This window comes from Sinohyriopsis cumingii, chromosome 1 (assembly GCF_028554795.1).
Source record: "Sinohyriopsis cumingii isolate HCF-2022 chromosome 1, ASM2855479v2, whole genome shotgun sequence".
Taxonomy (NCBI): Eukaryota; Metazoa; Mollusca; class Bivalvia; order Unionida; family Unionidae; genus Sinohyriopsis; species Sinohyriopsis cumingii.
This window is the reverse complement of record NC_142961.1, coordinates 29,735,841-29,754,564: the sequence shown is the minus strand read 5'-3', so window position 1 is coordinate 29,754,564 and position 18,724 is coordinate 29,735,841. Positions and strand designations below refer to the sequence as shown.

General features: G+C 34.9%; 1 protein-coding gene across 1 annotated transcript in view; it reads left to right on the top strand.

Annotated features, from left to right (window-relative positions):
• The window catches only part of LOC149806616 (ras-related protein Rab-10-like), a 38,739-nt gene extending 23,940 nt beyond the window's left edge, over positions 1–14,799 (top strand). Inside the window, exons 5-6 of the mRNA XM_089955638.1 lie at positions 6,343–6,444; positions 7,812–14,799. Coding sequence (XP_089811764.1) covers positions 6,343–6,444; positions 7,812–7,889 — 180 coding nt within the window. The 3' untranslated portion in view covers positions 7,890–14,799. The remainder of the gene's footprint in view (positions 1–6,342; positions 6,445–7,811) is intronic.
• Positions 14,800–18,724: the final 3,925 nt, after the last annotated feature.

Below are 18,724 nucleotides of genomic sequence, written 5' to 3'. Positions count from 1 at the left end.
TTATGCCAAGAATAAGAACTATTAATGTATATTCAGTTGAAATAAGTATTATTATAACAAGAAGAACCTTTAATAATTAATGTTACTTTTAAACGAAGATATTAAATGCTTACTATGTTCATTACATACACTTATACAAAAAATTTAGTCCCCCTCTAGAAAGGCCACCTGTCTTATAAGGCCACTTTCCTGGTGCAGAAGAGGTGGCCATATAAGAGAGGGGCCACTGTATTTGTTCTGGATCATAAAACTTAACCAAAGTTTATAGATGACTTACAAATTGATTTTGGCATCAAAAGGTCAGTGGGAAAGGTCATTGAAAGACAAAATATCGTTTTTGTATAATAACTATTAGTTCTAGAGCTCGTTTCTTGACCAAAGTTTGCAAAGGGCTGGCACTTAAGGTATGGAAGAGGCCTTTTTATTTGGGGTCATCAGTCATGGTCATCATGACTGAAAAGAAAGTGGATTTTGCACGTTTTGTTCTAGGGTAATTTTCTTGACCAAACTTTGGATTGCTTGTACTTTGAGTAATTAAGAAATCTATAGATTTTGGGGTCTAAAGTTCAGAGTTTATATTAATGGTAGGTCTAAAAAGAAAAATACGGCTTTTGTAAAGTAATGTTATTTCAAGAGTATATCTTGACCAAAGATCCAGGTTTTTAAGACCTCTTGATCACGTATCTCCAGAGTCAACCATGCCTTCCACTGCCCATATAGGGTACTGTTAAATGTGGCAGGTACACAGTATGTCATTCACAGTACTCATTTGCCTTTAGCTTTTGTTTCCTAATGTCTTTTTGGGTGGGATACCTCAACTTATTTGGCACAAAATAGCCAGGATTGTGCTGCAGTGCTGGTAAACCACATACATACATCAATTTTGGCTGGCATGGTGTCCATCTTGATCATCTTATTAGTGTTACTTATCCCAGAGGAATGACCATAGCAACTTTGAAGGTTGTTTTTACTAAAAGACTTCCTGTGTTTGCTTCTAAATGAAAATGGTGCCAATCTGACATCCAATCTGGTCACTTTAGTGTCCATCTTAGAAATCTTGTTTGTTACTTGTCCTGAATGGATGGTTATATAGAGATGGGCTTTAAACTTAAACACTTGTAATGATATGTAGTTGATCACTGAAAATGGCTGACATGGTGGCTGGCAACTTAAACCACTTATCACTATTTGTTCTGAATGGATGGACATAAATAGACTGGGTTAAAAGACTTCTTTTGTGATGGAGCTGGTCCTAAATGGAAATGGTGATGATTTGACCTCTAATGTGATTATCAAGTTGGCCATCGTGAAAATGATGTTATTGCTACTTGCCCTGAATGGATAATCATCTTGACATGGCGATTTTCCTCAAAGACCTTTTATGGTAGTTGGTCCCAAATGAAAATGATGCTCAGACCTGCAACATAATGGCCATCTTGCTATCACTGGAAGGATTTTCTTATTGACATGGAGTTTTCTCTAAAATCTTCTCACAAGAGGTCTTTGATCCTGCATGAAAATGATGCCAGTGTAATTTTCCAGGATTTAAAAAATCTCACAACTGTTACTTTCCCTGTCAACATTAAAAAAAACCCCACAAAAAGACCCTTTCATTCATGCACAATGTAGTTGTTCCTGTCTGAATATGGTGCTGATCCAAAATGACAGTCTTTGATGGCCATCATGGAAGTCTTTTTCTGTTTACCTTTCCAGACTTTTTTTTGCATACCAGGGCCCAGCAACGTGGAATGAATTGCCCACTGAACTTAGACACAAAGACACAGTGATCACATTCAAAAGGGCTCTCAAAACTCACTTATTTTGACAGCAAGAACAAACTTAAAGACCTAATAATGTTTCCTACCTGAAATATTCTCAGCATGTTTTTTATTTTATAATGTTTTTCTAATTTCATGTTGTTTGTTTTTGTAATAATATTATTATGTTTCTTATCTTATAGGTGTTGTCTAATGTTGTAAAGCGCTTAGAGCTTCTAAAGATTAGGCGCTATACAAAGTCCTCATTATTATTATTATTATTGGATAGTCATAATGACATGGGGTTTTATCTAAAACAATATAGGATAATATAGCTGGTTCTGAATGAAAAACGTGCTCATCTGACCTTCATAACACCACAATAGCTCAGTTGGAAAGCATCTAGCTTATAATCCAGGGGTTGCAGGTTCAGTGCCTAGCGAGGTCAGCCTGACACATGTCCCTAGCAAAAGCTTATTACTACTTCAGTTGCATGAACGATGGCATTGAAATTGGGTTTTGACTAAAATGCTTGTTGCCATATATAACTGGTTCTTAAGGAAAATTCTACCACTTTTACTATCATGATATCTCTACTTTTTTAAACGCGTTTGAAAACCAGACCTAATAAATCTTGTAATCAAGTTGTTGTTGAACTATAGTAATTTACTTGTAAATATACAAGTGAATTTGTGACCATACCTGTTTTTAGTTGCATGCCAATGAGTAAGTTGAATGTTAGCACTCTGACATTTGATTTTAAGGTCAATGGTTTTGTCTCATAGTTTTAGCTGCACTTACTCATGAGCATAACAACACAAATGGGTATGTATAGATGTTTTCATCAAACCCAGTTGGTATACCTGAAGAATACCTTAAATGATGCCACTTGAGTAAAAAAAATTCTCCCCAAAATATTAATTATGAATGAACCGTAGCATGTATGTATATCTTGACATTGAGCCAGAATTTAAAACAACATTGCATGCGTACATATCTTGACATTGAGACAGAACTTGGCAATGTTGACATTGTCTGAGATGGAAATTAACTTAGCATGTGTGTTTATCTTAACATGAGACAGAATTTAACCGAACTTAGCATGTGTGTTTATCTTAACATGAGACAGAATTTAACCAAATTTGGCATGTGTGTTTATCTTAACATGAGACAGAATTTAACCGAACTTAGCATGTGTGTTTATCTTAACATGAGACAGAATTTAACTGAACTTAGCATGTGTGTTTATCTTAACATGAGACAGAATTTAACCAAACTTAGCATGTGTATATCTTAACATGAGACAGAATTTAACCAAACTTAGCACGTGTGTATATCTTAACATGAGTTAGAATTTAACCAAACTTAGCATGTGTGTATATCTTAACATGAGACAGAATTTAACCAAACTTAGCATGTGTGTATATCGTAACATGAGACAGAATTTAACCAAACTTAGCATGTGTGTTATCTTGAGATTGAGACAGTTAAGTGATCTTCTATCTATGATATCAGATTAAAGTCTGAGTCTATACCAAAAAGTTTTGTCCTGCACTTAAGGTATCATTTTGACCTACTAGACTGGAACTGTTTAAAAAAATTAAGCTCATGCTCTGTACCTTTTCACCTAATGGTACCAACCATGCAGTGGAATATCATCTTTCACTCAAAGTGTTTCACAAACTTAAACTCAGTTGTTGTGACTTTTCAAGGTTTATCTGTGTTCAGCATTTATTACAACATGCCAGGAATTTTTTTCCAATTTATTTTCACATATTACCTTAAAACTTGCACATGGCATATATGGTGAAAACGTAGCACTCCAAGATCACTGATTGAAAGGAGAAAACTAGTTTCCACAGAATAATTTTAGTTATGCATAATTGACCTGGACCAAACTTTGTGGATGGGTTGAACTTGGGTATAGAAAAGCTTATTGATGTTGTGGTCTCAAGGTCAAAGATCCAGGTCACTGACTGAAAGAAGAAGAGTGGTTTCTGCACATAAACTTAAGTTATCTACATACAGGGCTATTAAACATGTGGTGGGCATCTAATGGGCCATTTATGGTGTTCTTGTTATGATGCCTGGTGGGGGCCCCAAGTGGCAGAGTGGTCTAAAGCACTCACCATTATGGATCACTGCCATCTCACCTCTGTCTGCTTGGGTTTGAGTCTTGGGTTCAGCTTATGTGGGTATATGAGAAAGCTTGCCAGTAGCTTCTCGTGTGTCGGTGTTTCTTTCTGGCGTTTTCCAGGTTCTTCCTCCACCATTAATACTGGCCACCATGTATAGCCTATCTTGTGCTGAAAAATGGCATTAAACCCTACAACAACAACATGATACCTGGCAAAAATTTCGTTTGAACTTCAGTTGATTTGAGGGTCAAAAGGTCAGTGGTTAAGGTTACTGACTGGATATAGAAATGCGGTTTGTGCACGTAAGTTTCAGTTATCGACATTGAAGACTATTGGACATGAGGTGTGTGCCATTCACTGTGCACTTGTTATGACTCCTGATTAAGAATCTGGTTTCATCATTTGAACTTATACTGAGTAATTACTCAGAGATATTGATCTTGTGTGTGAAGCATTGATAGGACATAGTGATCACTCTTTCATCAGCATCATCATAGGTGTTGGTGTTGAATTTTTGCGTTTAGTTTTTTCTCTGATACTGCTGTAGGTAGTCATAAAACTTGAGGTCCTGCTTACATTTAACCTGCATTTTGTGCTTCCACTGTTACTTTAGGTTCTTACATATAGCTCAATTTCTCAGACATTTTGTATGTACAGTCATAACACTTGATGGATGTATTAATCATTTAGGCAAAAATGCAAAACTAAGTTACAGTGATGTATATCTCATGCATTTAACCAATCATTATCATTACATGTTTCATGCTTAAAACTTGATTGGTAGTTTTAGCTATACTGGTCATGGGCAAGAAGAGCTTATGGGATGGTCCTTCATTTGTTGTCAGTCTGTTCCATTAGTATAGATTTGTTTTTGAACCCAAACTACTATCAGGGTTGCAATGAAACTTGACACATTCAGCCAATGGTTCTGCTTAAACATCCAATATGGCCATCACAGTGGCCATCTTAAAAATCTTGTTATCACTACTCATCCAAAATGGATTGTCATTTAAAGGTAGGGTTTTACTAAAAGACTTCTTATGACATCTAGTTGGCCCTAGTTGGTCTTAACACATTAACCCCTAGCGACGACTTTACGGGGCAGGAGGTAGTAGCATACTGCCGAGCTCTGTAGCGTCATGGTCATGCATGATACACTAAAGTGGATGGTATTATAGAAAGGTAGACAGATGTAGCTCTACAGTGATACCAGATAATCTGGAATATCAAGTTGGTCTTAAATGAAAATGGTGTTGATGTGAGGTCCAATATGGCATCCGCAGCAGCAATCTTGTAAATCTTGTTATCATTTCTTCTGAACTGTAAGTTATATTTGACATTGTGTTTTACCAATAGACCTTATTTGGTAGAGGAAGCAAATCCCTTGGGAAGAAACACCAACCCTTTGGAAGCTACTGGCATTCTTTCTTACATGCCCATGTTGGGCCATGCTAAGACTTGAACATGTGCGAACAGAGGTGAGGTATGAGTGATCTGTAATGTTGAGCATATTAGATCATTCAGCCACCCGTCTGTTTGTACCCCCTGCTGATTTATAAGATGAAAAGCACAAATGAGATAATAAATGCACAGAACTTAGTTCATTCACTGATTTATAATTTCAAACCCAATTATGCCCAGGTGGGACCCTAACACTATTATTGTCTGTTTGTTTCATTCCAATTGTAAGTTTTCAGTGTAAAAGATGACCATTTTGCCAGTCATTTCCAGTTCCTGGACAAGTCTATTTTCAGCAAAGGGGTGTATTCACGACTACACATGTATGTATGTGGAAGGAAAATACTACATCACCTGCTTCCAATATTTACAATGTCGAATCAAGCAAAGAAAAAGAATGACAATTATAAATTTGCCTTTCACCTGGATTTAACAAGCAGTGTAATTTCTATTATGTACACTTGTGCAAAGGATATAACTAAAAACTCTCAACATAATGGTAATTTACAGAATTATCTGGTGGTTACCAAATAGGATGAAGTATGTCACAATGTTGTTTGAGGAAATCAACTTGTCGATAGTGTACGCAACATGGCACCATGATAGTATGGAAAGTCTGTTAAGCATGTAAGGTGCAGAGAATACCAGTACTAGGGCTACTCTGGTCACATTCAGGTTAGAAATTATAAATTGGTGAATGAATTGATAACGTTCTTTGCACTTTTTATCACATTAAATATTTCCGTTATTGAAATCAGTGTGTACAAACAAACAGCGAGGTATAGTCATATTTTAGTCTGATAGAATAATGCATTGAAGTTAACCTATAAGTAATTGACAAATTGTCATGCCCCATTTTATTTCTATGTTAGAATTTGCTTCACGTCCTGTCAGAACAACATACGATCAGAAACTGACCTAGGTGCTTCTCCATAAGTTATGTTGGATATTATTTTTGTCAGACAAAGGCATCTTGCTTTCTTTTTCAGATTGCTAGAGAACATGGTATTCCCTTTTTAGAAACGAGTGCCAAGGCCAATATCAATGTAGAAAAAGCTTTTATGGACTTAGCTCAAGCAATTTTGAATAAGGTAGGTATATAAAACAGTGACCATTACAATTTCCTTTCCTGCTCTTTCAGAGAACTTGATATATTAAAACCAGAATTGGATTGGGGCTTCATAGCTTTGAATTGACAGAGTTATGACCCCTAATCATTTTGGAATCCACGTGTTAGTAAAGTTTGTCTTAACCTCAGTGTTTTATTTGTTTACTTTTAAAAGGTTTAACAAAAAAAGGGGCCTTGTGAAACATGGCTTATTCAGTTACTGTGTAATTTGCCACAGTTATCCTTCTTTGAAACTTGTGTAGTAGGATTAAATCTACCTTTTCCATTTGAGAGTGAGTCATACAAGTGAAAGCATAATTTCAGTTGTTGATTTTCAAATAATGATGTCCAAACATCAGAAACATTACACAGTACAGTAAAACCTGGCTTTAGAGACTACTGCTGAGAGGGACCACCTGTCATTGGAGATCAGGTTCTTAATGCTCAGGTTAATTTGTTATTGTGACCTCTTTTGTGAGACTACCTGAATTAAAATACCATTTTTTTTTTGGCAGAAGTGGTGGTCAATTAAGATGGGGTTTCTAGGTTTGTGCTTCAGTTTTCCAGGTAGTCGCCAAATATTGTCCCTTACATAATTCCCCAATAAGAACTACAATATGAATTTTGCATTCTGGACCTAGCTCCTATTCATTTTTAGTCATTATTACCTTATTTCTTTTTAAATTCAATCTTTTGGTGAAATTTTTCTTTTTGAAATTAAATGCCTGATTTGTTGCTGAATACTGCATTTCTGCATTTTCCTTATTTGTAAAATATTGACCCTTACATCGTTTTCGCAATTTCAAAAATATGCTATACTGGTGGGTGTCAGGACTTAACAGTGAATTTCTGCTGACATGAGCACATGCAAAGAAATTTTCAATTACCAAACAGGCAACTTGGATTAATATGATTTGCCATCTAAGAATTTGGATTAACATGGCTGATTTTTTTATATGCCAACATAACAGTTTTTACTGTATAGCATCAGAATAACATTAAGATAACTGTAAACTTATGACAAATTGTTTTTTCTATCTATGGGCAAAATAATTTGGGTAATAATGAAAGTTGTTTTTTGTTTTTCCCCCAGCCATTCAAAAAGAGAGCTAACTCCTAATAAAGTCAGCCTACTACTGAAATTGGCAAATGGTCTATTATAGTATATTTTTCGAGGCATCTGGGTTTGGGGCACATTTCTTGACTTTGCATATGAAAACTCAAGACATAAAATCATTCTTTTCGATTAGTATCGAACACTTAATTATTTATCTTTATTTTGTTTTATCTCTGTGTGTTGCCCAAGTTAATAACTCATTTCAAATGTTTACTCTTCTTTTATCTTTGCAGACACCTGGGCGAGATGCAGAACCAAGGGGTGTACAAATGGACCACAAAGAAAGTGGAGGAAAAAAAGGCTGTTGCTAATAGTCAACTATGCCCCTAGTTTTCATTCATTCTAGGTGGATGCATAATTTTAACATTACAGTTGACAGTGTGAATCCAGCTTATGAATGGCTGAATTCTTGTGCCCAGTTGTCCATCCCTAAGTGACCACTGGCCAGTTGACTCCATGGATTTCCCTTGTGATCATAAGTGCTTTCTGCTTTTCTCAACTGAATAGCAAGCCATTTAGGTTTTGCTGAAAATAGATCACCGAGTTACCTTCTTTATGTTACCAGCAGGATAAGGAATTAGTTGGAATATAATGGAAGTGAAACTGCCACGTACATGTCTGCTCAGTATCTTGTAAATGATATAACTGTCTTCAAGTTTTGTATTTATTTTTGAAAGATTCCTTGCAGCCACCCTATATATATATATATATAATTTAATTTCATTAAATTATATAATTTTAAGTCTTTGCCCAACTTTGTTTTCTTATTCAAAATATAAATGCTTTTGCTTGGTTATATTTAATTATTTTTGCAAGTTAGATCACCAAATTCTCATAATGATTGACATTTTGATTGAAAATTTAAACTATTGTATTTCAGATCCATTCTTTTTTTATAGAACACATTTGTTGATTTAAGTTTATTCCATGTTTTTGCACAGAATGACGTTTTAAGAAAAGTACAGCTGTATGCATATATTGAATATATGTCAAACAGCTATCACTTTTTGCAGGACTTGAGCTTGTATTTTTCTCTTATTGGTTTGAAGCATATAAAAGTTTCAGTATTTTACCTAGGTTTGGTGGGTGGGTTAAATTTCTTTCTTTCTTTTACTCCTGCAATTACTTGAACTTCTAGCCATTGCAAAATAAAGTTGGAATTTCTCAGATTTAAGGAGGATCCCTGCATTTTTAGGTCGGCAATTGTCCCTTGGTCATGTCCTTCATAGAACTCGTTTGAATCTCTGGAATTCTGAGGAATATATGCTAGGCAGGATTATCCATACATCATACAAATAGAATGGACATTATGTTCCTATGATGTCATGCATGTAAACAAATACTATTTGCACATTACATTGTGACATTGAATGTGGGAAAGTTCCTGCACCACAGTGATTCAGCTGAGTTGATAACTGATGTTTTTGTTTGTAAATGTACAAGTTCAGTTAAAGAGCCTATTATCCAATTTTGTGATTGTGACACTTAAGTATATATTGGAATAAAATTACATTTTCAGATGTCAACCTATTCCTGCCAGGAAACTTGTAAAAAGGAAATTTAGCTATGAATCTGAAATGCATACCAAGAGTTATGAATGTTCCCTACACTGATGCATGGGAACTCGGTGTCTATATATAAGTAATTATACAAACACACATCATAAAATTAATTTAATGATAAAATTTTATGCATTTGAACAGTTTAAAAAAGCTGTCAATGATCTTGAAGAAACTTCATCTTATTAATGGTGAAGAATACAAACATTTATGTAAATTTACTTTGCATATTTATTATGATTATGAGGCTTATGGGATTAAATATATTTAATATCTTAAATGTTAGGTATATCAGGAAGTAATCAAGAATAAAAATCGGATATGGTTGAATAAATTCAGATCTCTACATCCAGCACTACAAACAGACAAATGTTGTGAATAGTCATTTATGTTACACCCGTTACACATCCTATTTATATCCTTGACATCGTCGTCCATCCTAAATGAAAATGACTAACTCTCAATGTGGCTACAGTCATGGTTATCTCTACTCCTTCCAAATTAATTGCTATATGAATATGAGTTTTTCACCAATTGACTCCTTATCTTGTTGTTACTACTTGCACAGAATGGATTATTATTATGACATTAGCTTTTCACCAAAAGACTTAATGAAAAAATGTTAAAGCTACTTTAAAAATCCTAATCACACACACACATTTTTATTGAGGTCTGTTTTGTCCTATACACTGATTATAAATTAAAAGAATTGAATAAACCATATTTAATATAGAGTAGGTGTTTGTAGATTGCTGTCTTAAAATATGGCTCCCTAAGCATGAGGGACAAAAATGACATTGGATGGGATGGATGAGTTGTTCCTCCGTTTCAGTTTTAAGGCATGTCAGATAATACCTTTTTTCTTCAGTAGGATGTGTAGCATACTCTGGGTCATATTTATCAAGCGGTAACATGATCCTGTACATTCATCCATGTATCTATTATTATTATTATTATGTAAGGCTGCATCATTAACTATAATTTTAAACATGGATGGTTTACAATAGCCAAATCAGTGCTATTTAATTTAAATGATTATAAACTCGACATTTCCACCATTTAATCGAAAATGATTAGAAACTCTACATTTCCACTTATGTACACATTAGGTCTACTGAGAGGCAGACTTGTTATAATATGCATACTCAGCTTATGATTAATTCATTGGATTTTTGTCTTTTACCTTTTCGTTATGACTGGATTCAGAATGTAAGATATGGCTTCCTAGAATATATCAGTCAGTTTAGGTAAAAGATCTGTTGGATCATTGTGTAAATGTTTCCTGCTACTACATACATGTACATGATGAATGTAACTGGATATACTGGGTGGAAATGCACATGGAATGTTTTTGAAATATCTGAAATGACTAAGAGACCATATGGTTGTTTACAGACCTGAAATGGTGTTCCTTTAAAATAAAATGTTACTAATCAATGATTCAGTTTGATATATTTTTCAAAGGTAAAAATAGTCTAAATGCAGTCATATACATATTCCACTAAATTGGCCTGATATTTAATGTGTATGGTGTGCTACAAGCCAGTTCTCATCAACTTCAGCTTTTTCTTAGCTTTACAATATTCAATGTGAAAATCATCCATACTTTAAGAAAAGAATCTACAGAAATACTCTTTGAAACAGTCCTCTTATGCAAAGATATTTAAATTTATCATTTAATTACTGACAGTCATATGCTTGTTCATTTACAGATTTTTCAATTTTATAAACATTTACAGACAGTAACCCAAACTAAGCTGCTTACATGTGTAAAATGTTGCAACCAAAATGATACTGTAAATTCTAGATTTAAGGTATGTTATAATTGTATAGATTTGACCAGCTTTAGGATGATTTGTTTGGCAAAGATTCATGTATTGTTTACATGCTATACTTGGTCAGTATATATTATTGTACATTTGAATGATGCATCATTTTGTAATGTGATAAATCTTGTGTTACTTCAGTCTACATGTGCTTGACCTTGCTTTTATGAATTGAAAGAAATAGTAAATTAACAGGTATATTAATGATTGACTCCCTGCCATCAAGTAATATGTACACTTGCTTTTCATGCCTGCATTGCAGCACCCTGTGTGGTATTTTAATTTTTCCTTTATAAAAACTTTCCTTCTTGCTAGCCACAAAGCTGGTGGGTTTGATACCACCCAGGTCTGCCCGGGTTGGCTGTCTAGGTGTGTTCATGGGAAAAGCACTTAGCACCCGTTTTCTTGGTATGACGAAGCTAATGCTATGTTTTTAGTGCCATTAAAACCAACAGCAGCAAAACAGAAATCTTTGCTAGTCCGAGGTTTCTGTTGAGCTTACCACATCCATATAGAGCCTTGGATTACATAGAGCCATTTCATGAGAAAATCGAAATGGCTTACTTGAATCAGTCTAATTATCTTTAATTTAGTAGAAAGCTTCAGCTGTGGGAGTTTCAATTAACACATCATGGCATACTGTTAAAAGGACTGGTAATTAAGAATGTATCTCAAGGACTGGTAATTAAGACTGTATCAAAAGGTCTGGCAATTAAGAATATATCTAAAGGTCTGGCAATTAACAATGTATCTAAAGGTCTGGCAATTAAGAATGTATCTAAAGGTCTGGTAATTAAGAATATATATAAAGGTCTGGCAATTAAGAATGTATCTAAAGGTCTGGTAATTAACAATGTATCTAAAGGTCTGGCAATTAAGAATACATCTAAAGGTCTGGCAGTTAAGAATGCATCTAAAGGTCTGGTAATTAAGAATGTATCTAAAGGTCTGGTAATTAAGAATGTATCTCAAGAAATGGTAATTAAGAATGTATCTAAAGGTCAGGCAATTATGAATGTATCTAAAAAGTCTGGCAATAAGGAATGCATCTAAATATCTGGCAATTAAGAATGCATCTGAAGTTCTGGCAATTAAGAATGTATCTAAGGGTCTGGTAATTAAGAATGTATGTCAAGAACTGGTAATTAAGAATGTATCCAAAGATCTGGTAATTAAGAATGTATCTAAAGGTCTGGCAATTAACAATATATCTAAAGGTCTGGCAATTAAGAATATATCTAAAGGTCTGGCAATTAAGAATGCATCTAAAGTTCTGGTAGTTAAGAATGTATCTAAGGGTCTGGTAATTAAGAATGTATCCAAAGGTCTGGTAATTTAGAATGTATCTAAAAATCTGGCAATTAAGAATGTATCTAAAGGTCTGGCAATTAAAATGCATCTAAAAGCTTTATTGATTTCATTGATGGCAGAGACACTTTGCTCATAAATAATGCAGCTTCAAAATCATGTGGTAATGCTTCCATTGCTCTTGTATGCTAAGGAATTCATATGGAAGTGGATAGCTAGCAGAGATGGAAAACTTTCTGACAGTAAAATGTTTTGAATTACTCTGGTCCCGACTAGACTAATTGTGTCCTAATAAACCAGTCAGGACACTTGGGAATATACAGAAATCAGGGCAACAACAGTGTACATTGTAAGATAACTGTGCATTGGTTTGTCAAGATAAAATTTGTTTCTATGGTAGAATCATTATCATATTTGATAGTCTTAGACAACTAAAAATATGCCTTTCAATGTTTAGGTTGGCTTCTTAAATGTAAATACAGAGCTGTATTATTGTAAAAGAATGAGTAGGCTTAGAAGCCAGTAGGAATTTTCAGGTCTTAATAAAATTAATAACAAGGATGAGGTCCATGGACCTTTCAGGTCAGTTTTTTGTTGTCAGGTGGATGGAACTCAAATTGAGGTAAATGATTAGACTTTATTGTGGCTATCTCCTTTCAGTTCTGTTCCACTGATATATATGTGGATCAATAATTATAATGATTATTATTATAATAATTTGATTCTTTTGATTGATGGATCAAAATTTACAGTACGCCAGTTTGAAATTGTGGAATTTTATTTTACCAAAATAAATTGTGAAATTGAGAAGCTGCAGTGGCTCATTGGTTGCATGCTGGACTCACAAAAGAAAGGTGTCAGGTTCAGATCCTACTGTCAAGTCAGCCCAGGTTTGCTACCTTTGTGTGTCCCTGTGCAAGACACTTTGCTTCACTTGCCTCGCACTAAATAAATTTCATGTGTTTCTGTGCTGTAAAACGCCAAACAAACAAATCACTGAATCTAATGTTATAGCATGTATGCATTCCAAAAAGCATGGTACATATTGACATTTACATTGTATGATAATCCCGTGTACAAAATTAACTTAAGGCATTAAGCTTCGTAATAAATAGTGTAACTACCATGTATAATAAGTGTACACCTCACAAAAAGTTATACAACAATATTTCAACTAAAGATTTTAAGTGATGATTCAGACTTTTCAGCCTTCTCCATCACAGAAGTTTCCAAGTTTATTGATTTCAAACGACTAACAGTATTAGATGCTGCATATGTAGTGACTTAGTTGCAAACTCATCTGTCTACACCTAGGTTAAATTTGACTTCATCTGTCTGCTCCTAGGTTAAATTTGACCTCATCTGTCTACACCCTAGGTTAAATTTGACCTCATCTGTCTACACCCAGGTTAAATTTGACCTCATCTGTCTACACCTAGGTTAAATTTGACCTCATCTGTCTACATCTAGGCTAAATTCAGTGGTCAATTTCTTGGGTACAGTTGGCCACAGTCATGTGACTTGGTATGTGGATTCATCTTCATGTGTACAATACCAGTTTGCCAAAAGCTAGGGAGGGAGCAGGCATGACTTGCAGAAGAACTTTTCATAATGTTTGTTGCTTTACTGTTTGTGAACAGTATACTCTTTTTTTAAAAAAAAATTAATTATGCATTTACACATACAAATATTTAATGTCAATTATCATATTGTTCAAGGAAAAGATTATTTATTTTATTAACTGCAGGATTAATTCATGTTGGAGCATGATTGGATTGTAATCAGCTTCAGTATTTCAATTTAAACTAGTTTTGACATTAATGGTAGGATTTGAGTTTGAATCCATTCAGAAGGAATACAAGCAGGAAAAGGAATTTTAGAATTTAGTAGGGCATGCAGTCATTTGCCATCCATTTATAATGTGTTTACTCTTAAGTCATTACTGCATTTGAACTTTAACATCTTAAACCTAGTGATTGGGTGGCAGATGTCTGCATGTGCTTAGATATTATGACTGAGTCACGTTTTCATTGTTTGCATAATTTCAGTGTTGGCTATACATTTTATACCAAGACGGAAAGACAATTTCTTGGAGTAACAGAAAACATAATGTAGGGTAAATAAGTTTAGCAATAGAGCATCAGCCAGATTTTTGTATAATGAGCACATGACTTTGAACAGTCACTATTGACATTTGGATTTAACTAATGGGTCCTAATGAGCACAACTTTGAACTGGCATAATTTACATTTGGATTTACCTAGTACTCCAGTAAATAGTTTAGCCCTACTTAATCTGCTGTTTGTAGAAGTATTCACCATAATCATTAAGGCACATAATGGTCAGCAAAAGTGAGTAATATCATCACAAAAATTCACTTTTGTGTCCCATTCATGTAGCATAAAATCTCGTATATCGAGCTTAAAACATATTCTTTCTTCCCTTTGTTTCTTTTTATTCATTTTAGTTGTAATTTGAATCATAAATGACTACTCTTTTACATGTACCTAATAAAAGTATTCATTCAGTCCTTGTTTCTTTGTGTTTTTGAAACATCATTGAGTTAGCTTTTATAATTTATTGAGGCACAGATGAGCATGTCCAGTTACTTAAAAGAAATTATTTTCTAAAAATACAATAATTTGATGCTTGTCTTTGAATAGAACTGTGGCTTAACTGTATACGTTAGCTGTGCTTGTCATAGACAGGTGGAGCTTATGCATCGATTGTTGTCCATTGCCAATCCTTTTAGTACAAGTTTGTTACCACTACTTCTAAAATACTGGTAGGATTGCCATGAAATACTTCTAAAGTACTGGTAGGATTGCCATGAAATACTTCGAAAATACTCGTAAGATTGCCGTGACATAATAATGAAGTACTGGTAGGATTGCCGTGAAATACTTCTAAAGTACTGGTAGGATTGCCATGAAATACTTATAAAGTACTGGTTGGGTTGCCATGAAGTACTTATTAAGTACTGGTGGGATTGCTGTGAAATACTTCTAAAGTACTGGTAGGATTGCTGTGAAATACTTCTAAATTACTGGTAGGATTGCCGTGACATACTAATAAAGTACTAGTAGGATTGCGGTGAATTACTTCTGAAGTACTGGTAGGATTGCCGTGAAATACTTATAAAGTACTAGTAGGATTGCCATGAAATACTTCTAAACTACTGGTAGGATTGCCGTGAAATACTTATAAAGTGCTGGTGGGATTGCCGTGAAATACTTCTAAAGTACTGGTAGGACTGCCATGAAATACTTCGAAAATATTCGTAGGATTGCCGTGACATTATAATAAAGTACTGGTAGGATTGCCGTGAAATACTTCTAAAGTACTGGTAGGATTGCCGTGAAATACTTCTAAAGTACTGGTAGAATTGCCGTGACATATTAATAAAATACTGGTAGGATTGCCGTGAAATACTTCTAAAGTACTGGTAGGATTGCCGTGGCAGACTTGTAAAGTACTAGTAGGATTGCCGTGAAATACTTCTAAAGTACTGGTAGGATTGCCGTGAAATACTTCTAATTTACTGGTAGGATTGCCGTGACATGCTAATAAAGTACTGGTAGGATTGCGGTGAATTCCTTCTAAAGTACTTGTAGGATTGACTTGAAATACTTCTAATTTACTGGTAGGATTGCCTGGACATACTAATAAAGTTCTGGTAGGATTGCGGTGAATTGTTTCTAAAGTACTGGTAGGATTGCCGTGAAATACTTCTAAAGTGCTGGTAGGATTGTTGTGAAATACTAATAAAGTACTGGTATGAATGCCTTGAAATACTTCTAAAATAATGGTAGGAGTGCCGTGACATACTAATAAAGTACTGGCAAGATTGCCGTGACATATTAATAAGATACTGGTAGGATTGCCGTGAAGTGCTTCTAAACTACTGGTAGAATTGCCGTGAATTACTTCTAAAGTACTAGTAGGATTGCCTTGACATACTAATAAAGTTCTTGTCTGATTTGCGGTGATTTAATTCTAAAGTACTGGTAGGATTGCCGTGAAATACTTCTAAAGTGCTGGTAGGATTGCCGTGAAATACTAATAAAGTACTGGTATGATTGCCTTGAAATACTTCTAAAGTACTGGTAGGAGTGTCATGACATGCTAATAAAGTACTGGTAGGATTGCCTTGAAATACTTCTAAAGTACTGGTAGGAGTGTCATGACATACTAATAAAGTACTGTTAGGATTGACGTGACATATTAATAAAATACTGGTAGGATTGCCGTGAAATACTTCTAAATTACTGGTAGGATTGCTGTGAATTACTTCTAAAGTACTGGTAGGATTGTTGTGAAATACTTATGAAGTGATTGCCGTGACATACTTCTAATGTACTGGTTCCTACTTCTAAAGTACTGGTAGGATTGCCGTGACATACTAATAAAGTACTGGTAGGATTACCGTGAAATACTTCTAAAGTACTGGTAGGATTGCCGTGACATACTAATAAAGTACTGGTAGGATTACCGTGACATACTAATAAAGTACTGGTAGAATTACCGTGAAATACTTATAAAGTACTAGTAGGATTGCCGTGACATACTAATAAAGTACTGGTAGGATTGCCGTGAAACTTTACACATCATCTTCATGACTAGCTGGTCCTAAGTAAATATTTTGCATCTTGGACAATCAGTATAGCCACCATGATGGACACAGAAAATCTTATTACTTCATTCTGAATGGTCATATCAATATGGGTCTCACTAAAAGACTAATGGTGTCTTGTTTGCCCCAAATGAAAATGGTGAGCTTTGTATGTCCATTATATTTGTCTTGGAAGCCATCTTGACAATTGTGTCATTAGTCCTCCTGAATGGATGGTCATATCTAACATGGAGTTTTCACTAAAAGAATTCTTATAATGTTTAGTTGGAAAGCTCCGGTGGACTAAGTGGTTAGACTGTCTGCTTCAGATGCTGAAGTTGCAGGTTTGAACCCCAACTGAGTCATATCAAAGACTTTTAAAAATGGTACTTGCAGCAGTCTTGTTTCATGCTCAGCATTAAGAGGTTTGTGTTAGGACTAGTCGGCCAGATGTCAGGATAATGACTGGGTGGGACATGGTACTACATGTCTGTGGCATGATGCCCTAGTGATAGACATCACATAAAACTGCCACACTGCAGACATTGAAGCGATATGACTGCAATTTTTAAGCTACATTAAAAATCCAATCACACACACATAACGTGTAGTTGGTTCTAAATGAAAATGGTGCCCTTAACCATCCATGACAATTCCTTATGATTGAATGGTGATATCAGCATGGGGTTTTCAGTGAAAGACATTATTGTTTCCGATGTCTTATTCAAAATGGTGCCAATATGACATACACTATTTATGCCACAGCAGCTTATCACTACTCCTGAACAGATGATAATATCAAAGGACATCTTGAAAATACAGTTAACACTACTCCTTAATGAATAGTTGTTCTGATATGGGGTTTTCATTAAATAATTTTTATGCTCCTTAGTTGGTCCTAAATGAAAATTGTACCAGTCTTGCATCAATTATTGCCTCATTGTTGGCCTTCTTCATAATCTTATTATCATTACTCACATTGAATGGATGGTCATATCAATGTGGAGTTTTCACTAAGAGACTTCTTATGCTGTCTGGTTGATTGTAAATGAAAATGGTGTCAGCCTAACATCCAATATGGCTGTCATGGCGGCAGTCTTAAAAATCGTATCACGTTTTTCTTCTGATTGGATGTTCATTTGACATAGGGTTTTCATTGAAAGTGTTGTGATGTCTAGTTCTGAATCAAAATGGTACGTCTTTGACTTCCAGTATATACCACGCAGCAGAGTATCACTATTTCTTCTAAACAGATAATAAGAAGCCATTGATTTTGGGGTGACAGTTGAAAGGTCAAGATCATTGAAAGAAGAGAAGTACCTTCTGCGCAATAACATTAATTTTACATTGCAGACTGTGTCCATGATCTGTACATCTGTTAGCACATGCTTGGTATCACAGCCACTCCTAAATTATTTGGAGGATTGCCATGAAACTTTACACATGCATTCAATCAATGGTTAATTTGGGCCTAGATGCAAATAGTGCAAGTTGGACATCCAATATAGACGCTGTAGATCGTTATGTTGAAAATCTCACTAATCCTATAGAGTGGGATGGACTAATTATGATATATAGTTGGTCCTAAATGAAGATGGTACCAATCTGGTGTCAGTAGTAAGGTGGGATACTTTACGGACAATGGAAATTCCAGTCAAAACACCCCTGGGACACTTTACGGACAATGGAAATTTAACATGGCGAAAAATCGTGGGAACATATACGGACAAGGGGAATTAACATGGGAATAAATCGTGGGACACTTTACGGACAAGGGGAATTTAACATGGGAATAAATCGTGGGACACTCTACGGACAAGGGGAATTTAACATGGGATTTT